The sequence below is a fragment of the Solanum verrucosum genome, unplaced genomic scaffold (assembly GCF_900185275.1).
Source record: "Solanum verrucosum unplaced genomic scaffold, falcon-dt-bn FXZP01000150.1, whole genome shotgun sequence".
Lineage (NCBI taxonomy): Eukaryota > Viridiplantae > Streptophyta > Magnoliopsida > Solanales > Solanaceae > Solanum > Solanum verrucosum.
Genome location: NW_026020371.1, coordinates 1,955,519 through 1,982,967, shown reverse-complemented (window position 1 = coordinate 1,982,967; position 27,449 = coordinate 1,955,519). Strand labels below are relative to the sequence as shown.

General features: G+C 34.7%; 3 protein-coding genes across 3 annotated transcripts in view; 2 read left to right on the top strand and 1 right to left on the bottom strand.

Moving 5' to 3' along the window:
• The first annotated feature begins 12,743 nt into the window (after positions 1 to 12,743).
• Positions 12,744 to 13,691, top strand: LOC125838400 (uncharacterized). Its single transcript, XM_049517465.1, has one exon. The coding sequence runs from the start codon at positions 12,744 to 12,746 to the stop codon at positions 13,689 to 13,691; it is 948 nt and encodes a 315-aa protein (XP_049373422.1).
• Positions 13,692 to 22,222: 8,531 nt separating this feature from the next.
• LOC125838369 (uncharacterized) lies at positions 22,223 to 25,026 on the top strand. The gene is made up of 2 exons (XM_049517446.1): positions 22,223 to 22,677; positions 23,429 to 25,026. The coding sequence occupies exons 1-2, from the start codon at positions 22,572 to 22,574 to the stop codon at positions 25,009 to 25,011; spliced, it is 1,689 nt and encodes a 562-aa protein (XP_049373403.1). The 5' UTR covers positions 22,223 to 22,571; the 3' UTR covers positions 25,012 to 25,026.
• A 728-nt stretch (positions 25,027 to 25,754) lies between these two features.
• LOC125838326 (protein CHROMATIN REMODELING 20) overlaps positions 25,755 to 27,449 on the bottom strand; it is a 68,649-nt gene continuing 66,954 nt past the window's right edge. The window contains exon 25 of the mRNA XM_049517387.1: positions 25,755 to 26,432. Coding sequence (XP_049373344.1) covers positions 26,015 to 26,432 — 418 coding nt within the window. The 3' untranslated portion in view covers positions 25,755 to 26,014. The remainder of the gene's footprint in view (positions 26,433 to 27,449) is intronic.

The window sequence follows — 27,449 nt, the reverse complement described above, 5'->3', positions numbered from 1 at the left end:
TTGGTTAGGTTGATGTTTGATCATTATTGTATTTTATTAGATTCAGTAGTGGGTTGGCACGCTTATCTAAATTTGATTTCCTCACCTGATTGTTTTCGGTAAATTATGATGCGTGCTCATTTAGTCTACAACCTTTCATACTCTGTACACTATTTTGTACTAACTCCCCATTACCTGGGGGCGCTGCATTCATGCATGCAGGTCCCGACAACATCCAAGTAGACCTCCTCAGCAGCAGGATTGAATTCTATACGGTTGGCCAGCCCTTTCTTTCGGAGCTGCCAGAATGTGGAGGTTTGTTAGCTTTTGTTGTATATATTTTTATGGGTAGTCTGGGGCCCTGTCCCACCAATCTTTACTACTCTTAGGGGCTTGCAGACTAGTGTGTGGGGTATACAGCTACGTTATGGCCATGCTGGTCTAGTTTGTTGGTTTGCTACTGCTTGTTAGTTGTTTGAGGTATTGTATTGATATATACCTTCTTTCAATTTCACTTTAGATATCATGGTGGCCTCGATGGCCCAATCAGGACTTTTGTGCTAGTTGGTTATTTCTTTATATGAACTATTGGGAGTAGTTGTTTCCTTTATGGGTTTGTTGACAGGGATCTTGCCGACCGAGGGCTTAATTTTAAGCCGAGATATACTTGGTTGTTTTCTTGGTTACGTGTGGCTGCCATGCGCTAGTAGCAAATGGTTAGGCAGGATCGGCTCGAGTCTATTTTCTGGCATTAGAAGCCAGTTGTACCTTTCGAGTTTGGGGTGTGACACCTAGAAAAACCCAAATTGATTAGATCGGATCTATATGGACAACCTGAATTTTCAACCCCCGGGTTACTGAACAATTTCTTCAAAGGCGGTTGAGGATTTTTGAATGTCAAATTTTCAGACATTGAATGGCACTTCCGTTTAAGGATTGAAGTCTAATGATTTTTATCGCATTATCGGTTCAACCTGGTAACAAATGGGCTATAATAGCCTATCAGTTACCAAATTAGGTATGACCTTTGATAATATTATCATCTTCTTCAAGAGGAAAGGTCGATGATCCACTTAAGGATTAAGCTGATTACACCACTGAAACCTACACGATTTTCCAGATCAGCTAAAAATTAATTTGCCAATAAGAGACCAATTATCTGCTCAATGTTCCTCTTCTATTAACTTCTAGAATAGCTCGTCCTTTTCATGATTTCATCGGCACTTGATCAAACTCGTTTTCTTCATTGTTTCCATTGAATAAAATCAATTGAGTATATGAGATATTAGAAATGGGAGAATGGGGTCTTGCGTTTACATGATAAAGACTTGTAGGGAGAGAGAGATGTATATAGTGGGGGTGGGGATAGAAGGGATAAGAGTGATCAAGTTAATAGGCAGTTATTAATTATAGTGTATCATATTGCTAAATCTCACGAATTAATTAGTGTTTTTCTTTAAGCAGTGTTTGGTGGTTTGGCTTAGAGGGGATAGGATCATAGTAATATTGAAGTTTGACTAGCAATTATTTTAGGAAAAATACATAATAACATTCAAACTAACCATTGAAAATATTTTAAGTGTATTCACATCAAACTAATGAATAGAAGATATTTACTTTGATGTGTTCTTTTATTATTTACTTATAATTGAATAACTATATTCTAAACTTAATATATCATTTCATATGACAAATGATATATATGAAAATTTCAAATCATCAACTAAAAAAATTGTATAAATTTGAGAAAGGAAGAGAAATATATTGTTAAGGAAGAGGATACAGAATAAACTTTTGACTAGTTGGCCGGCTGGAGAACTTAAAGTATGTTGGAAGTTGGAAGTTATTATATGTCACAATCCGATTACTCAGGTCATAATGACACCTACTACACCCTACCAGTAGGTAACTCTAACCCTTAGCCCGGATACATAAGCAACAAACTATCAAGTGGAAGTCAACAACAAGAAGCATAAAGTTTATAACAAAGCAAAGAAAAGGTAGTCAATAGAAATGCAACACAAAGAACCATCCCAAGACCTAGCATCAGTAAGTAATCGGGCATCTAATAAAAATAAGAGTACAAGACTTTTATAAATACAAAGTAAGTACAAACTATCTCTGAATACAAGATAAACACTAAGCCTAGCAAAAAATAAACAGAAACCGGTAACTCTGAATATGGCAAGAGCTCACCCTAATCTCCAGACTCCAAGCTGCTTGGCACGAATCCAAATTAATGACGATAACTTAAACTATGATTGTAGGGAGAGAAGTGTAGTATAAGTACCAAAAATGATTGTCAGTAGGCAACCAATCGACTATGTTCAAAAGATAGCACAAGCATAATCAACAAGTAATAAGGAATGCATAGCACATGTAACTAAACATGAGTTAATAAGGTAGAAAACAATAAGTAACAAAAACATGATAAAGGGAAAAGAAGTCGAGTCAAGAACGTACCTGGAACGCAAGCCAATAACTTATTCACAAGCAACTAAGATACCAAGTCAACTACCCAGGGTAAGGAGGACCCGCGACCAGTTCTAAGGTAAAAGTAGATCAGCTAACAAGAAAACAATAAGAGAGAACAAAATATAGTCAAACAATATCCTATCTGGACCCCCATAATCTTGAAAGGTACAAACAACAAACATAGCTCAACCGGCCCCCATAAATTGGAGGGTGGAATCAACAAAAAAGTATATTGGTGATAAGCAATGCATATGAATTCAGGGTGAGCAGCATGACCATCATTGATTATATGAAACCTCTTACCACAAGTACCCAATTATGGAGTCGCCTAGCCAGTAATATTTTTATGGTATTAATACTTCTAAAATTTATTATCCTAAAAATACAGTAGTATTTATATGACTGTAAAAGTTTGTTATTGAAAAATTACTTTCAAAACCTATTATTTATATGACTGTAAAAGTTTGTAATTAAAAAGTTAATTTTAAAATCCATTCTTCTTCTTTTTTTGAACGAACTATGGAGAAAATCACACCAAAGAAATTAGGACACAGGGAATATATAGAGTAACAAGTTATTTTTGGAGAAACTGTAGTATAATTTATGGACCTGTTTGGCCATAGATATTATAAAAAATATTTGAGAAAAAACTTGACAAATATTGTTTGGCCGTATACTTTGTCATTATTTGACAAATATTTTTGACAAGCAATCCAAATTCTCAAATACTAAAAAGGAAAAATCACATACTTAATGTATTTAAGACATTACAATACAATACATAAATATACTTCTTTTATTTACAAAACATAGTTTTAAGTTACCAAACATAACAATTTAGGTAAGAGAAAATGGTCAACTGAGCCCTAACCTATTACCAGATTTTCAACTACACACTTATACTTCACGGGGGTTCTCTTACCCCCCTAAACTATTTAAAATTAAAATTATTATCTCCTTAAAAAGTCACAACCACATTTATGTGGATCAATGAAATCCACGCGTTTGACACGTGTAATTTTTCATTTATTTTTTTCTTACCTTTTTGACTGATAATCCTTTCCTTTTTCTCTTTCCGTTCTCTTCCTTCTTTTCCTTTAAATCCCTAACACATCAATGCCATTTTTTCTTCCCTTTTTAAATTCTTTTTTGTCATATCTAAAATTATTACTAAATTTATGGTTATGAAATAGGTGCATAAATGATAAGATTTATTGTCAATTTAATTGACCTAAAAAAAATTGTCCGTTAAAATCTTTTCCGATGAGGATATTTTGAGAACTTTTTTTTTTTTAGAGATTTCCATCATTATTAAGTTATTTGAATGGATTTTGCTAACTGAAAAAGCTTGTTACAATAGCTTCAAGATGGTATTTCAATGGTGTTTTAATGGATAATAGTATTTTGAAAATGGGTGTAAAATAATTTATGTAATAGTTTTTGATTGTGTGAAGAGTGAGAAGGAGAAACCTATCTGTGATTTGTCATGGTGTTGATAGATATTGTAATGGTGGTGATTTTTAGATCGTGATGGTGAAATTTGATGGCTGTCATGAATGCTCTACTAAGTTGCTAAGAAGAAGAAAAGAAATTATAGATGAGATAGTTGTCTTGGATGAAATCTATCCAAGCTTTTTATGTTATTCTCATGGCAGATCTATGATGATGGGAGTTATATAGCTGGCAATTTCATAGGAGTTTCAAGTTTGGCGTGATTGAAGTTGGCTTCAAACTATGTACCTCAATTTTCCAACATCAATGCGGCGTTGCTCAAGCGTTGGACCGTCGCTTGGAGCTCCGAGGAAGAAAGGAGCTTAGTTTTTTAATTTTTCTCGGTAGCTTTTTCTTTTTTTTTTCTTTTGATTTAGTTTGTTTTGATTTTTCAATTACTTTGGGTGTTTTTATTTGACTTCCTTTTTTAAAAAAAAAAAAAACAAATAAAGGAAAAAATAAAAACAAAAAGAATATTAAAAATAAAGTTTAAATATTTATTTTTGGTCTTGACTCTCTCAAAGAGAGTGAAATACACTCACTTTGCCACGTAAGCATTTAGGGAGGTAATAATTCCAATTTTAAAGAGTTCAGGGGTTAATAGGACCCTCCTTAAAGTATAAGTGTATAGTTGGAAATTAGGTAATAGGTTGGGGGCTCATTTGGCCATTTTCTCTTTAGTTTATCACGATTTTGTCTTTAAAATATAGAAATTTGGGCTGATTTTTAGGGAGTGTGATTAATGGACTAATTTTTGGTATTTGTTCCACTCATTCAGTCATATATTTTTTCAAAGATAAAAAAAAATCGAATCTTTGTCTCTTATTGTTCCTCTCTCTTCGATCATCTCTCTTCTCAATTTTTTCAAATATTTTATTTGGCCTCTCTTTAGAACTATTTTCACCATTTATTTGGCATCTCTCTTCACAATTCTTTTCATCATTGTTAATCCAACGTCGAAGATGAAGAAGATTGAAAGAGCTATTCAATATCGCTATTATAATGTGCAATAATTTTTTAATTGAGAAAACACTATTAACTTCATATTTGAATCTCGAGTTGAAAGTTTAGAGTTTCAATCAAATAGATTTTAGGAAATTATGGATTGATTGAAGTGTGATTTTTTCATTTCATTCTCCACTAAGTTGCATGTAAAATATTGAGATGTTTGTATGATTTGCGTATAAATTTTGTATATGTTAGCAATGAAAGCTTTACTTAATACTAACATGTATATTCAATGTGTAAGAAAGCTGATTTATTTTCACTATGTATTATATGAAATGGATATATAATATGGTAGATAAATTAGTTTACTTAATATGTATAGAAAATGGTGTACATTCAAGTATATAGTTGGTGTTCATCATCTGTTCTACCATAAGGATGACTTACATCAATAATTGTTCAATTGTACATCACAAACTATTCTTTGCACCAATGTTATTCATGAATATACCAATATCTTATATAAAAAGTATCACTTTGTATATCAATCTTTATGAAATTATCAATTTGTATGTATAGAAATTGATGTACATTGTGGTATATAGTTGTTGTACATCATCCATTCCACCATAAGGATGACTTACATCAACAATTGTTCAATTGTATATCACAAACTATTCTTAGCACCAATATTATTAATGAATACATATCACAATCCAAAAACCTCAGGTAATGATGGAACCTACTAAATCCCACCAGTAGGTAAGTCAATTCTTAGCCTGAAACAGAAGCAATGGGACTAGGGAGCGGAAGTACCAACAAGGATAAGATACAAGGTAATTAAAATAGATTACTACAAAGAATAACATAAACTAGTGTGAATATATATATATATATATATATATATATATATATATATATATATACATATATACATGCATACATGCACACACACTATGAACAAGCACAAAAGATCAATCCCAAAACCTGGTGGGCGTCGGAACAAAACTAATATAAAGACCAAATACAAGACTAGACATATACATATATACAAAATGTCTCGGAAAATAAAAGACTAGTCAAAATATATGATGAGTCAACTCTAAACGCCACTAAGCTCACCCTTAGGGTGTGTTGGTATGAAAATGTTTTCCAATTTTCTCATGTTTGATTGGCTTAAATATGTTGGAAAATGTTTTCCAAATCAACTTATTTTCCTCAAATTTAAGAAAAATGTCTTCCCTTAAAAAATTAAGGAAAACATTTTCCAAAACACCCCTCAGACTCCATCGCCCCAACCAAACCAAAAAATTAAAATTTTAAAATTGTGTTTTTGAAAAATACTTTAAATTTTAAAATTTTAGTTTGTTTTCTAAAAATATTTCAAATTTTAAAATTTTCATTTTTTACTTCACCTCTACCCCTCCAACCAACACTCCAAAATTATTTTTAAAGAAAAACTTTTTTTGAAAATATTTTAAATTCTAAATTTCATTTTTTTGACCCCTCATCCCACCCCCACCTCACAAAAAAAAACAGTGGTTTTGAAAAATATATTAAATTTTAAAATTGTCATTTTTTTACCCCACCCTTACTCCGACCCCGCTACCACCCCGACCCCACAAAAAAACTAAATGTTTATGTTTGAAAAATATTTCAAATTATAAAATTTTAATTCTCCCTCCACCCCACCCCTATCAGCAACCCCTACCTCCCCCTCCCCAAAAAAAAAATTAAAAGTGGTTTTGAAAAAGCTTTTTGGTTGGGGTCAGGATCAGGTGTCGGGGGTTAGGTACTGGGTTGAATGTCCCTTGGATTTCTAATCGGTTGTCGGGGTCGTGTCTAGGTTTGAGTTCTAGGATTGGGTCTAAGCTCAAATGTTGTGTCTTGAGTCGGAAGTTGGGGCCAAGTCCTAGGTTAGATCTCAGGGTTGGTTTTCCAATTGGTCGTCGGGGTTAGGTCCTGAATTGATTATCGGGATTGATTTCCAAGTCAGAAACTATTTTCTTAAAAGACATTTTCTACTCTCTAGAAAAAAAATAAAAGATATTTTTTGGAAAATTTTTTCTCATTCATCAACCAAACACTAAAAAATAATTTTTCAGAAAATATTTTCTGCTCATTGAACTAAACATGAGAAAATAAGTTAGAAATGAATTGTTTTTTAATAAAATATTTTCTAGGTAAACATTTTTCCTTCATATCAAACACTCCCTTAATCTCCAAATATCAGTTGCACCCGCACGAGAGTCAATACGGTCGACTAGAACTTGGATCTGCATTAGGTAAAAGAGATGCAAAGTGCAACATGAGTATCAAAACAACAGGTATCTAGTAGGCATCATAAGCGACCAAACTCAAAATTGCAAAAGTGTAATCAAATGCGAGTAAGTAAATAAGTAAGGCAGTATAAGGGCACAATAACCGTAAAGTAAATCATAAATCACATATAGAGAATCTAAAAGAATACCAAGGTAATTCAAGCAACCAAAATCTAATTGAACCCTAATAATCCCAAAAGGTCCATAGAAGAGGCAAGATAGAGGAAGTAAACTCGACCGGGCCCTATAAGCTCGATAAGTACACACAAGAACTAACACTAACAATGAATAACACTAGGAAAAAATATGAAGCACCAATCGAAACTCAAACATGGACTATCCTAAAATCTGACATAGGTATAGTTACAAAGAAGGTATATCTCATCCTGGAATCTTACATCAGGATAGCTAAAATGAAATTTACCCTCCCTTTGAATTTTATGTCGGGATAGACATACTACATAAAATCTCTCAGAATCTTACATCAGGATATCTACAACAAGATTAGCATCACCCAAAATCTTACATCGGGTCAGCCATAGAGAAACCTAGCTTCTCTTAGAATTTTTAATTGGGATAGTTGCAACAAGACCCGATTCTTTCCAAAATCTTACATCGGGATGACCTAATCACACAAAGAGAAACCAAAAAATCTAGTACAATACTAAGCACCTAATACACTACAATTTTCCCAAAGCCGATACTAAAGAGGTTTCCAAAGGTCACTCTAACCCTAGTTTGATCCAAGACAAGCCTAAGCCATATGAGCCACCAACTCTAAAGCCTAAGGCATACACTAATCAACCCTAGACTAAGTCAATAACTAAGCAATAACAATCCATAAATAAACCATGAAAACGAGAACAAGAATATTGATAAGAGCAAGTAGCATATTTTTTAGAATAATCGAAATAAGGCTAAACGAATACTATAAGGTTATTAAAAATGACCATACTAGAAACCAACCCAAATACTAGCATAATATCATTCTAAAACAACCAACGATCCAAGTCTAAGATTAGTAAGTCATAGCATTGATCACACATGCTATGAATCTACTAAAATGTGGCATTTCCTTTCTCAGCAGCCTTCGAACAATTCAATCCTATCAAATTAGTGATCTACACATCAACACAAGCGAATCAATATCCACAATGCAATAAAGAACTTTGAGCCCAATGTCGGGTCAATAATGGGCTCATAGGACCCACGCGTGGAATCACCAAATTGACTCTGCCAATAGGTCCTATATAGCTTAAGAAACTTCTGCATAAAAGTTAGGCACATTCTGAGATCGAACAAAGCACAAAACAACTCGAGGGATTTTTTGTCTTTTTGATGAAAAATTAGTAAGTGGTGGCCTTAAGGGATGCCGGGTCAAGGAGGTGCCGGATCCATGTTCTGATAATTCTAATGAGTCTAGAACGTCGAACTTAGTCAGAGTACATATTTTATTTGTATGCACAAGATTTCGAATAAATCTCGAGGGTCCATTAGAAGAATTTTTAGTCTTGATCATGTTTCTGTTGTTGCTACTATCTGGTTTTCTCCTTCGCATTCATGGGGCCTTGACCACATTCATGAACGGTCTGGTTGTCTAGTCTTCGGCTAGCGGGGTCTTGAATGTGTTCTCAAAGAGTCCTTTGGATTGGCCTTCATGTTCACGCCCAGTGTGTCACGTTCATGAAGAGCATTTTTGGGCAGCTCCAGGTTTCTTCTTTGCGAACGTTTCGGGTAGGTTGCGTTCACGTAGAAGAAAGGACCTGGAAAAAATATCTTATTTCCCAAACACATGATTTCTTCCCTTTTCTCCCTTGTTGACTTTGAGAGCTCACTTTAGAGGTGTGTTTGGTATGAAGGAAAATGTTTTCCTCGAAAACAAGTTGATTTTTTACTTATTTTCTCATGTTTGGTTGGTGAGTAGAAAATATTTTTCGGAAAAGATTTTGTGTTTGATTTATGAATGAAAAATGTTTTTGTGAAATATCTTTTATTTTTACTAGAGTAGAAAATAATTTCTGAAATTGAAAATATTTTTTAAAAACAAACTTAAATTTTTTTTTAGGGGGGGGGGGGGTTGAGTGTAGGGGTGAAAAATTGAAATTTTGAAGTTGAAAATATTTTTTAAAAGCAAACTTAATCTTTTTTTTGATGGTGGGGGGGCTGGTAGGGGGTGGGTGGGTGGAGTGGGGGGGTCGAGGGTAGGGGTGAAAAAATGAAATTTTGAAGTTGAAAATATTTTTTAAAAACAAACTTAAATTTTTTTTGGTGGGGGGGGGGGGGGGGGGGGGGTTCGAGTGTAGGGGTGAAAAAATAAAATTTTGAAGTTGAAAATATTTTTTTAAAACAAACTTAATTATTTTTTTTTTGGGGGGGGGGGTGGCTGGGGGGAGGGGGTGGGGGGGTTGATGATCGGTTGAAAAAATAAAATTTTGAAGTTGAAAATATTTTTTATAAACAAACTTAAATTTTTTTTGGGTGGGGGGATGGTCGAGGGTAGGGGTGAAAAAATAAAAATTTGAAATAGAAAATATTTTTAAAAAAAGAAACTTAAATATTTTTTAAAATAGGGTGGGGGATGATGGGGGGCGAGGGTACGGGGTGGGGGGAGGGGTAAAAAAATAAAAAATTGAAATCAGAAATAACTTTTAAAAACAACTTTTAATTTATTTTTTTTGGAGGAGAATGGTGGTAGGGGGCTGGGTGTAGGGGAGAGGATGGGGTTCAAATATTGAAGTTAAAAATATTTTTTAAAAACAAGCTTTAAATTTATTTATTTTTTGCGGGGAGGGGACCCGGTTGGGGGGTTAGTTTGAGGGTAGGGACAAAAAAAATTGTAATTTAAAGTTGGAAGATAGTTTTGGAGAATGTTTTCCTTAAGTTTTGAAGGGATGATTTGGAAAACATTTTCCAAAACATTTAACCCAACCAAACATGAGAAAATTGGAATACATTTTTCGAAATTTTTTTCCTTCATACCAAACACACACCCTAGGTGATTCCAAAGGTAGTTTTCAAGACAAATCTTTGAGTAAGTAATTTTTAACTCCAATTTATGATTTTCACATCAAAATGGTGGGGGGGGGGGGTGTTTACCCATGGACATTAGTCTTTGCACTTTGGATGTTTGGGGATGATTTCTAACTCATTTTTTAAATATAATTTTACATGTGAGTTTCAAAATTCTTGGGTAACATGTTTTCCAATAAAAAATTAAATTTCCTTAGCCTTTGGGTTTGACTTTTTGGGGTCGTTTTGGACCCGATTTCAAGAAATAGCAATATGGGTGTTATTATTCAGCTTTTCTCATTCTTAAATCATAATTGAATAGATTGTGTGAATTCTATGGATCGGTGCAAGGGAAAGGCTGAAACTCAGCCCATTCTTCTACTTTTTAAAGACAAGTTGACCTCTTTGACTTATTTACAAAGTGTTTTAGACTCTATGTGTTGTGTTACTGTAATGGGGAGCATTGGGAAATAGTGGGAGTATGTGTGTGTGGGTAATGTGACGAGTACCCAACCGAAAACTAGAGTCAACCATGTCGGTTAATTGCACTTGTTTGAGTCATCACTGTATATTATGCCCATGAGTGGCTTTGATGGATATTATGATTTCCTTATTCGTGTGATGCCCATGAGTGATGTTGTTGATTTATTGAGTGAAATTGCCATCCTCTCATTATGCATATGATCTTACATACTTGTAATTGGGATGAAACTCTTATATGAAATGACACTATGAGAAATTGAAGAAGTTATCTGAAAAGAAAGACAAGAGGATGTGACTTCGAGGGACATGCCCCGCACCGAGGATGAATGCAGATATGAATTCGAGTGATGTTCTCTGCGCCGGGGTAGGTGTATGGACTTATATGTACCGCATGGGTCCCGACTATCCTCTGAGCAACGAGTGTGTATCGGTAGGACAGACATGCAATATTCTCTATGACATTTGCATTGCAATTGCACTTCATTTTCATTGATTGTATTGTCTGTGAGTGATTTATTGTTAACATTGATTGATTTCTCTTGTAAGTGCTACCTGAGTTTCCCTTCCCCGTTAGTGTCATTGTTGGAAATCATATGGTGTTACTTATTCGCTCAGTTACTTCTATTGCACTACAACCATTATTACTATTGTATCTGCTAGGATGGATTGAATTATGATTTTTATATGTAGGTTGTAGTATTTTGGAGGTTGGGATGATGTGTTAGGGTTAGGGTGTTCATCATCAGTTTTTTTAGGGTTAGGGATACTTGTTGAGTGCCTTTGTTGTTTATGTACTCACTCCCTCGCTTTTCTACACTTGTGTAGGTTACGGCCCATTTCATCATGATCCTTCCTGCATCAATGTTTGAGGCTTGCACTTAGGAGTACGCGAGGTAGTTGCTAGTTGCTCTAGCAGATGTCACATACCTTACATTATGTCTTTATTCTATTATAGAACTGAAGACATTCAGACTTGTACTTTCATTCAATCTATATTATTTTCTAGTGACTTGTACACGTGACACCAGGTTTTGGGAAAGGGTATATTTATATTTATAAATTCTGAGTAGTGTTTCTTAATTCTTTGTTTTCTTTTCTTATTTCCACAAAGGCTAACCTCTCTAGGTGGGATAAGATAGGTGTCATCACATTCGATTTTTTAATTGTGACAAGAAAAAAACGCATGTGCTTTGCTGTGAAATTTTCTATCACCGGGTATTCGTAAAAAGAAATCTTATAGAAAATATTACATATATATAGGGCAGCAAAGCTAAAATACCCCATAAAATTTTTACACCAATTCGTTTAAACAAATTGAATAGATCATAGTTTAATAAGATAATTTATAGTACTATTAAAAATGATCCAACACTCCATCTGTGCCATCCTTTTTCCCAAACAACGTTGAGTTCCAAGAATCTTCTTCTGTGCCCACCATTTGGTTATAGTGGTCCAAAATGCTTCATAAAACAGTTAAGATTGACTAAATATTTATTAATGATTTATATCAAAGTATCAAATTAAGTAACTTAATCTTAGTGGTTAAATTCACTATAATTTTTGCATTCATTACTTTGATAACACCAAATCATATTAAGTTTTTAGCTAAATATTTGTTCCCAAAAAAATGAATGTAACCACACATGTACTTAGTACCTATCAGAAACTTGTGGCAGAAAAAAACATGATAACATCAACCTTACAAACATTGGTCTCTCTACCTTGCCAATTTCAACTAGTAACAAAATAAGGTAAATTCCCCTTTGCTTTGAGGTAAAGTCAGACTGCTAAATTATTATGCATTCTCATTCTCCTTCTTCATTCATATAGTGACGACGAGGAGATTGTTGAATTCTAGCCAAAATGTTCATTCAACCTCCTTCCAAGATCTTAGAGATCATTGTGATTTCTGCCCAAGACCTTCCTCCCGTGTCGAAAATGTTACGCACCTTTGCAGTTGCATATATACATAATGACCATAGATTAACAACTAGGGTGGATCATCAAGGTAAAACAAATCCTACATGGAATTATAAGATGGTTTTTCGTGTGGATGACAAGTTTCTTAATTCAGAATCAGCTTCTGTAATGTTTGAGATCTACAATGTTGCATGGTTACGCGATCTCCCTATTGGCACAACACACCTTATGATAAATAGTTTTTTCCCTCCTCTTTCATCCAATAATCCAACCATCAGATCAACTACGCTTCATATTCGTCGTCCAAGTGGTCATTTACAAGGGCTCTTTCATGTTAGTGTTCAATTAATTGACACTAGCCCTCCAGAAATCCTCTTTTCTGGGAGTGAATTAAGCACCTCAATATGTACAACCGAAGTTTCATCATCAAAAGATGAAAGAAGAAATTGTTATGACAATACCTCGATTATTTCTAAAGGTCATGACACGCTATATGAAGAAGAAACTACCAAGAATACTCATGATCAGGATATCAAAAAAAATCAAAATAGGGGAATGTTACGTAGTAAACGTTTAATGTCTAATAGCAATTCAGATTTATTATCTCCAAATCAAAAGATGAGAAGTACACCAACAGTAGTGTCATTTTGCTCAGGGGTGCAACCTATACCATCAATTGTAGCAGAGGATATGAAGAAAGGATTATATCAAACAGGTGAAGGAATAGATTATGGAAGTTGTATATTTGAAAATTGGACTATACAAGGTGAAAAAGATGAAGAAATCCAATCTATGCGATCAAAAAACTTGACATGGGGCTCAGATGATCAAGTTCACGTGCAAGAACACGTTGAGATTAATAAGAAATCGCGAAGAAGAAGACATGATTCAGATGGAGGAGGATTATTTTCATGTTTTGGCAAAGCATATGGTTTTGAATTCAAACTTATTTGTGGATCAAAAAGCCCCAACAAGAAGAAAGACAAGAAACTTGAACGCCATAAGAGCCTTCCTTATAATAATAATAACCATTATGATGATAACTTACACAGATTTTACATATAATTATTCATTTTTAATTTTTGTTGAGAGTAATTCTGATTCTTCTGCCAATGTTAAAATGGTTTAGAGTATTCATAACGATGACAATTTCGTAAATTGTACCAACATATAATAGAAGGAATGAAAAAAAAAAAGTAAAAGTCTCTCTAGACATAATACCCATACGTATATATTAGTTTGTTTATAGGTTACAATTTATAATATAGAATTCAATGATGAATTATTTTACCATAAATAGTGATATCTTTGAATTTCTACTAGCATACAAAGCTCTTTATACTTTGATCTCCTTTTTCCCTTTCCTTAATTTAACTCATCAAAAGCATGATTTTCTTAACATGAAAGTTAAATTACATTAATATCTTTGTTATTAACTAATTGAAAAAACTCATTTAATTAATTAAATAAATATATAATCTGATCCTTGAAACATTATAACACAAAAAGTTATTTTCGAAAATAGAGTCCATTTGAGTGTCTACATTTTGCAAGTGTCACGATCCAAAAACTCGAGTCGTAATGGCACCTACCAAAACTCATTGGTAGGTAAGCTGACCCATATCCCGGAACGACAAGTAATGAGAGCATATTGGGCAGAAACCTTAAAATAGCAGAAAGATAAATAACATAATAGAAGAATAACAATGGAAATGAGAAATGACATAAATATAAACAATAGGACAAGATTTGATCCCACTGCCTGGTGGACGAAGGTACAAAGTTGCTAAAACGAGTACAAGTTCCAAAATAACCAATACAAAAGACTAGCCAAAAACTATAAACAAAAGGAGACAAGTCAAATTAGGATGCTATCAGCTCACCCCAGTCTCCGGAAGTCCCCGTTGAAGTGCGGAATCACCCCTGGTGACGGGCACTCGAATCTACATAAAGTAAACATATCAGAGTGTAGCATGAGTACCAAAACAATAGGTACCCAGTAGGATCATAGGCCAACTGAACTTGAAAAGCAAATACATAAATAAAAACGAGGAAATAATCTATAAATAGAGGTCACATAAACGGGAAAAAAAAACATAAAGCTTTACTATATACATCTCACTTCCTGAAAGAACAAAGCGATAAAGTAAAGAAACTATCTAAAACCTAATTTGAACCCCATAAGCCCAGAAGGTACACTCGTGTACAATTGAAAGGTGAATACCCAAATAGACCCCCCACAAGCCCGATGAGTACACAGAAGAGTTAATGATACCCCTAGCTACGACTGAGTATAATCCGGAACTAAAACGATCAACCCCAGACATGAATTGAGGTAAAGGAACCCTGAAGAATACAATAGAACCATAATGTCAGGACTCAAACCCAGACTAATAAAAGTGTGTCCGGACTCAAACCGAGACCGATAGAAGTGCGTAGGGACCTCAAACCATGGCTAGCAGAAATGTACACGAAGCTCGAACCAGAGCTAAGAGAAATGCACATGGACCTCAAATCGTGGCTAGAAACACTCCGAAGAACTTCCATAATCACATGTTGATTGCCAAGTAGAAAGATACCATAGAGAGAAAACTCCATCGAATTCATAAGGGACCCACTTCAACTCAAAACCCATTACTAGGTTCGATGCAACTAATTAGGCCTGGGATCACAACTTAAACATGTCGGGGCCGTAGCATAGGAAAGTTATGGATGAAATTCCAATAAGAACAAAGTTTTCACCTAGCTAAGGATTAATACTACCAAACTCAAGTCTGTTACATCGGGAGTTAGAATCATTTGAAGCGACATCGGGGGATTTCTAAGGCATAACAACTCCAAATAGTAGTTCTACGGCAATCACTAGCCTAATCCTAGGTAAAGGCCAAGAATAAGTCACCAATATCAGTACAACCAAACATACAGTCACAATATGGCATAGTACGACAATGCACATAAGGTAGACATGGTTAATTTCCCAGAATTTATCCAAAAATAAGGCTAAGACATGATTTCTATCAACTCGATATGAATCATGCTAAGAACCCTATCAAAACTAGTTAGAAAGTATGCAAATACCAACACAAGCTAAGTGTAAGATTAGTAAGTCGTAACCTAACTCGAAAGCGATCACGCACACTCCAAAATCGACTAAACCAAAGCTCTACCTTTTTGAAACACCATCAATCGTTGTCACGCTATCAAATAAATGATCACGACATCAAAAAAATATGTTTTGACACCTAATTCACAATAACTAAAGATAGAACTAACAACAAATCAAAAATAGCATTATAAGACCCGAGCAAGGAATCCCAAAATTGGCTCTATCAATTTGCCCCATTCAGTTCAAGGAACTTGTGCCCACAAAATGGGCACAATCTGAATTTTAAATCAACCCAAAACAACTCATGCATCAAGAATTCATGATATCACCATTGAATGATGTCCAAAGCCTCCTGAAGCAAGTTAGTGTCACGCGGCCTAAGCCCTAGGCTGTGAAGCCTCAAACCAACCAACCAGAGAGCACCGTATAAGACCTCAAATAGACCATTTAAATACTTGAGGGGCAGTTGTCGCTATATGCAAACTCCACTAAGGCTAAGAATTGGTCCCACTGCCATTTAAAAACCAATACACAGACCCGCAACATATCATCCAAAACTTGAATAGTACGTTCTAACTACACGCCGGTCTGCAGATGAAATATTGTGCTAACTCGGGTTCCCAAGTACTCTTTTTGAAAGGTCCTCTAAGATAGAAGTGAATCGAGAACCCCTATCTAAGATAATAGACACATGCACCCCATGGAGACAAACTACCTCCCGAATATAAACAAGATCTAGCCTCTTGGCGCTAAAAGAAGTCTAAACAGGAAGAAAGTGAGTTGACTTGGTCAATCAATCCCCGATGACCCAAATACTATCCACAACTATAAAAATGTTTGAGGCAACCACAAGAAAAAATCCATGGTGATGAGCTCCCATTTTCACCTAAAATGGGCAATCTCTATAACTCACCAAAAGGCCTCAAATACTCGACCTTCACCGTATGGAAACACAAGTAATGGTACACATAGTCCGCAATATCTCTCCTTATACCACTCTACCAGTATTGCTTTCCAAGTCGTCATACATCTTCGTTATGCCTGAGTTGAGTTCAAAACCTTTGCACCGGCTCAGTATTTCACATTAGTTAATGCAAGGGTCAACTTCAAACAATCATATATTTATGAGTATAAATAGTTAGCTAACTCCTGGCCTATCAAATTAAAGGTATGTGAGTCTTCTTTCCAACGTCACTAAGTTAACATTAATATGAATTTGGAGTAAAATAGTATGACTGTTTTACTAGAGACACTCCCAATATACCAGAACTGACCTTTACAAGTCAACTTTATGGTCCGTGAAACAAAGTACAACCCATAATTCAAGCTCATGAAATCAACTTCTTAAACTGAATTTTTGGCTGGATTTCACGAACCCATCTACGGGACATAATTTAGGCCCGTAGAATGAAGTTTTGAAACTTGTTGTCATGCCTAATTTTCATGGATTCAAACTACCGCTCATATATCAAACCACAAGTCGTGATTAGGGATCGTAGAATTAACTTCAAAGGCTCAAATTTCTCGGATATAATCCATGACCGTAGATCCAATCATGGGTCGTGGTTAGGCCTCGTGAAAAGTTCCAACAACTTTTTATTGGAGTTATTTCAGTATTTTCTCATTCTCCCTATGCCTAAACCTCCATATTTTAGTACCTATTTGGAGATTATATCATAGTATTACCTCAAAATACTCTCGTATCTTTCTCCCCAAGCTTAGAGCAAGAGTCAAGAAGAACAAACCTAAGGTTTCAAATTTCTGAATCAAGATTTCTTCAAGAACTCTTGTTTTCTACGGCATGTAAGGCTATCACTAAGATATTAAGTTTTTCCTTACACCCTACATCTATGGTTTCAACTAGTAAGATCAAAACTAGGGTATTTACCCCCAAAGTTCAATATATTCAAAATTCTCTCTATATTCCAATTATTGATTCTTGATTTGATTATAAAAATTTCACTACTTCATATTATTAATGATCTTTGATTGTTGTTCATGTTTAAATACCACATGAATCATTTTTGGCTGAGAGTTATCTGAAAACCTTGACATACTATCTCTTATGAATGGTTTTCATGAGTAAAGTGAATTTCAAGTCTGAAAGCATTATTTTCATAAAGAGTTTCAAGAAAGCATGAATTGCTTCAAGTGCATTATTTTCAAAAACAAAAGCATAGTTAGCTTTAAAGAAAGCATATCTTAGTCTCGAGAAGGTACAATCGGTTTTTCATAAAATCATAGTCTTTTAAAGGAAGTGCAGTAAAATTATAAAGAAACATTTTTTAGTATTAACTCAAGATATAGATTATCAATTTTTCCCTAAAGTGAGACTTTCCATAAATGGGACATCATATAGTTGTTGAGCATTATTATTTTGGGAGTAGTATTGAGCAATGAATTAGGTAAGGGTTACATAATCCAATCCCTATAATTGTATTGCCAGTGTATGATAGGATTGTGTCGTTGATTTAGGTAACTCCTCATAAAGCCTCTGTTAAGGGCATATAGATCAAATCCATTAGTTAAGTTCATCCTTTGGCCTAATAAGGTGCAGGATGACTCTTGCAACGTGGGCAAGATATTGTATCATCACAAGCTCACGTGATAATTGTCAGTTAAAGAAACTGCCCAAAAAAAGTAAATTACATTATTTTTAGTACTTGCTACTAATGCATACATATTTAGTTGTAAAGCTCGGTCGATAAAATAAACATGCATGCTTTACTTTTCAGTTGATTATTTTACAGTCTACCTTCAAACTTACTTTTTCAGTTCAGTTTAATAGTTGTATCATTCAGCTATTTTGCATACCTTACATTTCATGTACTAGCGTCATTTGGCATTGCATCTTTAAATGATTTAGATTTAGGTATTTAGGATCGGCAACAGACGTTTCACTAAAATATTTTTCCATCAATATTTGGTGAGACCTCTTTGCTTTTGGAGGGTTCTAATTTAACTAATTTATTCGATACTTAGCTAGTAGAGTATGGTTCTTGTCCTGGCACCTATCCTCGGGTTATTAAAGGCTTCATAGACAAGGTAGACGAGTTAGTCGAGTCGTGGTTTTTAGATATTTTCAAATTTAGTCATTATTATTATTATTTTGACTTTTCAGAGTTTTAGATAAAGTTGTTGAGATGATCTATGTTTGTGTTAAATAATTATGATGTTCATCTTTTATATAGCTTCCGCATAAATTATCCGGTCTTCTAGTTTAGCAGTAAGTTACGTCAAGGATTCGCTTGAGACGAGAAATGATTCTGGGTGTCGGTCAGTATATAAGCTCGGTGCGTGATAAATTTGATATCAGAGAACATAGTTTAAGTGTCCTAAGATGTCTATGAAGTCATGTCTAGTAGATTCCTTCTTATGGGTGTGATGCGCACCACATCTATAATAGGGAGGCTATAGGATATTAGGAAATACCAACATTCTTTCATATTCTAGTTTGTGCGATAGAGTTTAACTCTAAAAGTTTTCTTCTAATTTGTGTGTTCCCGTATTTTAAATCATGCCTCCAAAGCGTACCGTCATTTAGAGGAATTCCACAAGTAATGAGGTTCCCTCTAAAATCAATGCAACTAATCTGTCTCCTTGATTTCAGAGGGCTCTAGTAAGTAATTTGTCTCAGGGCATGATAGAAATTCCTTGGACTTTGAAGTCGTTTGGGGGGATCGCATGCACTGAGAAGGGTTTGGTTGTATGCTTCATGTTTTGGGTATGGGCCTCACCTTTGAAAACATTCTAGGTAAGGTCACTAGGTCTATATTTGTGATAGAGCTTCATGTTCGTGAAGAGTTACTAGTACCTGAACAAAATTAAATCTCATTTTGATCTTAGACTTCTAATTTCAATTTTCGGAGGTAGAGAGCTCAATATTGGGAGATTTTAGAAACTATTTTCATATTTCTTCGCTAGGGTAGGATTCTCACTTTCTACTTGATGTTTCCCCATTGATTTGTTACTTATTTCATTATTTAATCGTGTATGAGTAACAAAATTTGAGAAGGGCTCAAATAATTTTTGGGGAAATTTCAAATTTGAGTTCCTTACCTTATAGGTATAAAGTGATTTCAAAAACAAACCTAAAGGTTTGGAGTTGACTTTTTGACTTAATTTTTCACCCAAACTTTTATATTACAATATGGGTATGTGTGGATTCATATTATAACGTTGTGTATGATTTTTATCGTTTAGGAGCCTAATAATATGATTTGAGAGGGAAAGTTATTGATAAGGGCTCATCACGATGCATTTGCCCAACATTCGGGGCAGGTTATGTACTGATCCTTTAGACTTGTTTTGGGTAATAAGTTATGGTATAAATCATGTTATGAGTTGGACGTATTGAATATTGATGGGACTAGATATTTAGAGTAATGAACGCGTTATCGTAAAATCTAGTTTAGAATATAAATGATAGATATTATTTTACGTGACAGGTGTACTTGTTGTGTTTTACTCCTTTTTCTTGTGTTACAACATATTTGTAAGAGTTGATGGTCTATTAGAATAGTTTTAAAAGCATTTTTTTTGTGATGATACATACATATTCATGATTCACATGGATCACAAGGTTATTACTATGAAAACAACGATTGAAGAACACTTATGTCATAGGAAATAGTTTTGATGGATTTGATTATTGATAATATCTAGGATAAATTGATGAGTTCATGGAGCGATATATGAGCCTAGTGAGCCCTCCACAAGCCCCACCTTCAACCATGCCACTTTGGAGGGGGCGTATAAAGGTAGGATTATTGGCTATTGCTTTGTAGTACTGCATATGATTTCTTGCTTTGCTTTATATTTCTTATTATTGATCTTTATTGTGCTTTAGTTTTACTTAACAGATGATTTTGGTTAGTTTCTTATACTTAACATTTAAAATTATTTGGTTGTTGCATTGACTTGATGATTCTTAACATAGTTCTTATGATATAGTAATTAATTTGTATTCCATCAACTTATGATACCTACTGAATATTCATATTTTCGTACTTACTCATACTACTTTTACCGCATCATTTTTATGCAGATTCTAAAACTATTGGTACCTGTTGATTCTGATTATTGAATATTTTTCTTGATTTGAAGTTTTGCTGAGCTCTTCACCGCTAAACTACCAGTAGCTTCAACCAATTAATCTAAAAAATATATCATACAGTTCATCCAACCCCTATGAGTTCTTCACTAATAAGAATCTACAGTGAATCACCACCAAGACTTGTTGCTAGATTCATCGTTGATGGCGTCAGTGTTAGCCACCGGATAGAACGCCAAATGATTTCAATGGCTAAGTTATGTTCACTATAATTCAAATTTAATGACTGCTAATATAAAATATGTTGCTCACCGAAGACAAACTACCGTCAAAGAAAGCGTTTCCAACAAAATTTAAATGATGTCAATGAGATTGGATGGAGAAGGAGAGAAATAAGGGAGTAATGTGGTGATTTTAGCTATTAAAGATAAAGTTAGACTATAGACTATAATTAAAAAAAAAGGAAAAATGACAAATATACCCAGAACTATCGTAAATGGTATGCATATATCATTCGTCATACTTTTGGGACATTGGTGCCCCTCCCATCCAAAAAGTAGATCATATATGCCATTCACTCTAACGGAAGGCTAAATAGGGACACGTGGCGCAATCTTATCCGTCGATTCGATTTTAATAAATATCGGATCGGTGGATAAGATTATGACACGTGTATGTCCATTAGTATAAAGGGTATATATGCTCTAGTTTTTGGATGGCAAGGGCACCAATGTCCCAAAAGTATGACGGAAGGTATATGCATACCATTTACGATAGTTCAGGGGTATATTTTTCCTTTTTCCAAAAGAAATCATTCATTTAGAAATTCATATATAAAAAAATATTTATTTATAACCAATATCTATAGACATACTATCTTAAAAATATGAACTTATGACCTTTTCGAAGGGTTGTGATTTTACCAAAGGATTGTGACTTTTTCGAAGGAGTGCGACTTTTATAATAAGACACTATTAACGTCTATTCATACTATCATTTGTTAGCTATAAATAAGAGGAGTTTCCTTTCATTTTTAAACTCTAATTTTTTAAGTTTTCTACTCTGCTTCTTCTTAAAAAATCTCAAGTGTGATTTACGACAGTTGAATAAATTTGAAATTCAACGAAATTTAAAGTGTAACTACAAGAAAGAGTCGATAAACAAATTGTATACAAATCATTCATTAATTCACAAAGATATTTTTCTCCTACGATTTTCACCACGTATATACTTCAATATTGTTTATATTATTTTAAAATATTAACATAAAATATATGTACAACACACATGTTTATGAACTAGTACACATTGATGTATAAATATTTGTTTTTGTTGATAAGTACAAAGAAAGTGAACTAAAGACATTTTATAAAAGTTAAAAATAAATAAATAAGTTGATCCCCCACCGATCCCCCATGGACCCAAACCTGGCTACAGCCACCTCCTTTGAGGTACAAAGCAATGTCAAGTAGAACAACTTTACTTTTTCTCCTTATATTATTGATATAATATAATAAAGCAGCACCAGCAGCCCCTAACTTGTAAATATATACTTTGATCTCTTCTTACTCGACCTCTTCACCAGAAAAAAAAATCTCTCTTTCTTGTTTTGTTTGTCAAACAATTTGATTTTCCATTTGACTGCTTTATTGACCAACCCCATATCCCATCTATCTTTTTTATGTGTTCTTGATAAGCTGAGATCAAATTCTTGATAATATTTTTGTGGGTTTTGAAGTTTGTCAATTTTTTGTGTTGTAATTGGAAAGAGGGAGGGAAAAAAAATATGTTAGGGAGGGAGTGTTGGTGTTGGGACAATTTATGTGATCATTACCCTGTTGTTGAATCAAAGAAATTTTCTTTGCCTTTACCCCTTCCTAAATGGCCTCAAGGTATGTCTTCTTCAAATTTCTTGTTTTGTTTTTGTATTTTTCTCAATTTTTGTTGTTCTCTTTCATAAAAGCCCTGTTTTTGTGTCTGTCTGCAGTGCATGTTGAATATGATGAAAGATCAGTTGTTGGTTGAAGAAGAAATGAATATATATGATTCCTTTTTTTTTTCTTTAATTGAACTCAATTCTTGTGTTCTTCTGTATGTTCTGCTTATTTATGATCAAAAGGGGTCAACAAAATGAAATTACTACTTCTAACTGAGAAAAAATTCTGCTTCATGGAGCAGATTTTTTTTCGTTTTTTCCTCTTAAAATCCTTATTGGGAAGAAGAATGACAAAAGATTAGTTTTTGGAATTTCCTGCTGACTTTTTGTTTAAGACTTGGTCAAATATGGTGTTCTATTCTTGGAAATTCATGAACTTGGTCAACTGTTTGGCTGGGAATGGGATTTGTGACTGTTTCACTGTTCAAATCTGCAGGCTTGAAATGTTAGATTTTCTGAGAGCTTTCAAATTTAACTAAATTTAGATAACTTTGATAGAGCTATTTCGATTTCTGTTTCTATTTAATATTTATTGTTCCTCGCACATCGCTTATCGTATTATTTTGTTGTAGTTACTGTTTCTTATTCAGAATGTTGTGTCATGCCTTGTTTAGTATTTGCCTTGTTTGTGGGATGTATGTGAATTGAGAAGAAAGAGGCATACTGAATAGAAGCTCAGTTTGCTAATGACATATGTTGTTTTGTAGGCAAAGGTTTTGGAACAGGAAGAATATGTTTAGGGGAAATTGAAGTTGCTCAAATCACCAAATTTAAGAAAATTTGGGGTTGCGGCTCATCGTTTGGAAAATCAGACTGTGTTTCGTTTTATAAGCCAGATGGAATTCCAAAAGGATATCATATCCTTGGTCACTACTGTCAGCCAGATGGTGAGCATATAACTGGCTATGTTCTTGCTGCCAAAGACATATCTGATGTCCAAGATTCAGCTTCAAAGCTTCCGGCTCTTCAAAAGCCTCTGAATTACACTTTTATTTGGAGTTCAGACTCACAGTACAATGGAGGTGGTTATATTTGGATGCCAAATGCACCGGTTGGTTATAAATCGATAGGATGTTTGGCTTCTGTTGAGCCTAATGAACCTGATCCTGATGAAGTTAGATGTGTCCGAGCTGACCTGACGGAAAATTGTGAGGCCTCTGAAATGATGTTTAGTTCAGATTCCTTTTTCCAAAGGAAACAATTTCAAGTCTGGAAAACTAGACCCTGCAAGAGGGGCATGCTTTGTGCAGGGGTTTCTGCTGGGACGTTCTTCGGTAGTACAAGCTTCAGTTCTGGAGATGAACTTGATATTGCATGCTTGAAAAATCTCGCCTCTTCTCTACACGCAATGCCCAATCTTGAGCAGATACATGCCCTCATCAAGCACTATGGACCAACAATGTATCTCCATCCAGAAGAGATTTATTTGCCTTCCTCAGTTCCATGGTTCTTCATTAATGGAGTTCTCCTTTACAAAGATGGAAGGAATAATGGTACAGTCATCAACTCAAAAGGCTCAAACTTGCCTGCAGGAGGGTTAAACGATGGTCAATATTGGCTTGATTTGCCAAATAAAGATGATGCAAATAGAACCAGTGTCAAATGTGGGAACATTGAGAGTGCAGAGCTCTATGTTCATGTTAAACCATCTTTAGGAGGAACCTTCACAGATATTGCAATGTGGATATTCTGTCCTTTCAATGGACCGGCTACTGTCAAGATTGGATTGTTGAGTTTTACTTTGAATAAAGTAGGAGAGCATGTTGGTGATTGGGAGCACTACACACTCCGTATCAGCAACTTTTCTGGTGAGCTCTGGAGTGTGTATTTCTCGGAACATAGTGGTGGTGAATGGGTAGATGCCTGCAAGTTGGAGTTCATTGAGGGTAACAAGCCAATTGTATATGCATCAAGAAATGGCCACGCGAGTTTCCCACATCCTGGCTGCTATCTTCAAGGCTCTTCTAAACTCGGGTTTGGACTGAGAAATGATTGTGCCCGTAGCAAATACTATGTGGACTCTAGCAGCAAATATCAAATTGTAGCTGCCGAGTACCTTGGAGAGGGAGTTGTTGCAGAACCACCATGGTTGCAGTATATGAGAGAATGGGGTCCAACCATCATATACAACGGGCGATCAGAAGTGGAAAAAATAATCAAGCATCTTCCTTTTTTCATGAGATTTTCAGTGGAAAGTCTCATTGAGCTATTTCCAACTGAACTTTATGGTGAAGCAGGGCCAACAGGACCAAAGGAAAAGGACAATTGGTTGGGGGATGAAAGATGGTAAGTGGTTTGGCATAGCTGCTCACCCCTATGAATTGGTCTAATCCCACCATTTCTTGCATAGATTTGATGTGAGAAAGCTGCTTCACTACAATAGAGGGGTGTGTTCAAATGAAAACCTTTGGCAGCTGTGTCGTAAGGTATTGTTCGTACTGATTGATTATCCAATTCTATGTAAATTGTAACAACAATCATAAATTTTCCATGATCCACAGTAGTGTATACATGTCCAACAAATCAGGGTGCGTTTGGTAGTGCATAAGAATAATGCAAAATAGAGTATTAATAATGTTTGCGAAAATGTAAAAAAGATTTTGAGAAGCAATTGAGTATTTGACCAAAATAATGCTTGTATTAAATCCTCTTGGACTACTCATACCAGGAATTTTCATGTATTAATAATACATTTCTCAATAAATGATAGTGTATAACTAATTATAGGCGGAAAAAGTATACCAAATAAGGTAGTTGATGCATGCATTATTTCTTCTGATACAATCTACCAAACAACTCCTAAGAGACATCTTTCTAGTCACCTCTCAAGATTTATTTTAACATAAACCAGCAACACTGAAATTAGAATAAGAAGTCTCCCTTTATATATATATATATATGCACACCTAATCAGACAGTATGTTCTGGATGCACTTGAAGAGTTCACATAAGGTAGTCAACAATAACCGAATTGTAAATCTTGGACAAAATATGAACAGCATCTAGCAGAAAAAAGAGGGATTTTCCTTCGTTGCAATATGATATAGCAGTTAAGCTTAGTTCAGACAAAAGAGACATTCCTCCACTGTATTTCAAAATACAACTGGTGACAACAATTTCACTTTACAAAGAGCCAAGTCTCAGAAGAGCATTTCCATCTACCCTACCCCAAAAAGAGTATATTGTTTCTCAAGTCATGGCTGAAACCTAAAACTGAATGTTTACCAAGTCCCTCGCAGTATATTGAATCGCCCCAAAAGGAACTTAACTATAATATAAATACATGGATAGCATTACTTTGTTGATCTACCATCCTTGTTAACTCCCTCCCACTTGATCTCTTGAGCACACTCCCCGCAAACAGTGCTGCAACCCCACTTTGTCCCTTGACTTCTAAGTGTAAGCAAATGTGATAGCTTTGTGCACTTCCTATGCACCAAACGGCATCTTGAACTCCCCACTGAAAATACAAGATTACTGTCCTCTGGCGGAAAAACGGTGGCCCTGGGAACCAATGGCTTTTGCTTTGACAATGATTCAGTGGTAGAGACATGCTGCTGCTCAACAGGTTCATCAGGCGAAACTCGCCTCTCTTCCCATTCAATAGATCTCCGATACACTTCCCACGCCATTTCCTGCTCTTCTTTTGATAGTTTTTCATCTTCATTCTCTTGCAGGAGACTTTCATGTTCATGATAATTCGCAATCCACCTGAAGAAATAACTAAATTCTTAGAAACGTTGTTCTTCTATTGATAAAGTAAATAATAATTTAACAACTAGAATGAGTTTCCGCAACAAACTAAGAGTCTTGTTTGGATTGGCTTTTGACTTATAAGCCAGTCATAAGTTAGATATCCTAACTTATAACTTGGGCTTATTGTTTTCATTTTAGCTTAAAAACCAAGCGCTTATAAGCACCTCTATAATTTACCCAAACACTCCAAAAGTGCTTAAAAGTCTAACTTATGGCTTATTTTTATCATTTTAGCTTCAAACCAAGTGCTTATAAGAACTTTTCTAATTTACCCAAAATACTCTAGAAGTGCTTAAAAGCTATTTAGGGTTTAAAAGCACTTTAAATAAGCCAATCCAAACAGGCTCTAAGTACACCCAGAAAAAAAATCTTAAGCTTGAATGAATTGCTAAAAAAACATCCAGACAAATACATAAGTAGGGATGTCTTTTAACCCAAAAGACATTGCAGGTTATGGTTTTAACTAATAACCACTAGGTTAATAAAAAGAGAACACCTAAAGAAAGTAAAAAATAGAAAAGAGGAGAAGAATCAACACATCATATTAACGCAAATAAAAAATAGTCATTCTAGATAGAGCAAACACTTGGATTAAAAGGTGGTATACTTGGTTCTAGAGGAAATATTTGTCAGCATCAGTAGCGAAGGAAGAACGCAAAAATCAGTATGGAAATGATAGAAGTAAAATATGGAGAATCGCTGTAAACAAAAGGCATTTGCTCGAAAACTTCTAGAGCATTATGAGCTCAAAATATGAGAAGTAGGTGCTCCGTAGAACTTTTCATTTCTTTTTCATAGGTTAAGCAGGGGCACTAATGTCCGGATAACTTACATATCATAACAGATCTTAAGGTACGCTGGGGTTTATCAGACACTAAAAAGAGAATAAAGTGATCCAGGTCAACCAAGAAATCAGCTGGTGGATACTCTTTTCACTCTGGAAAGATGATATCATAACTAGGTTTCTAGAAG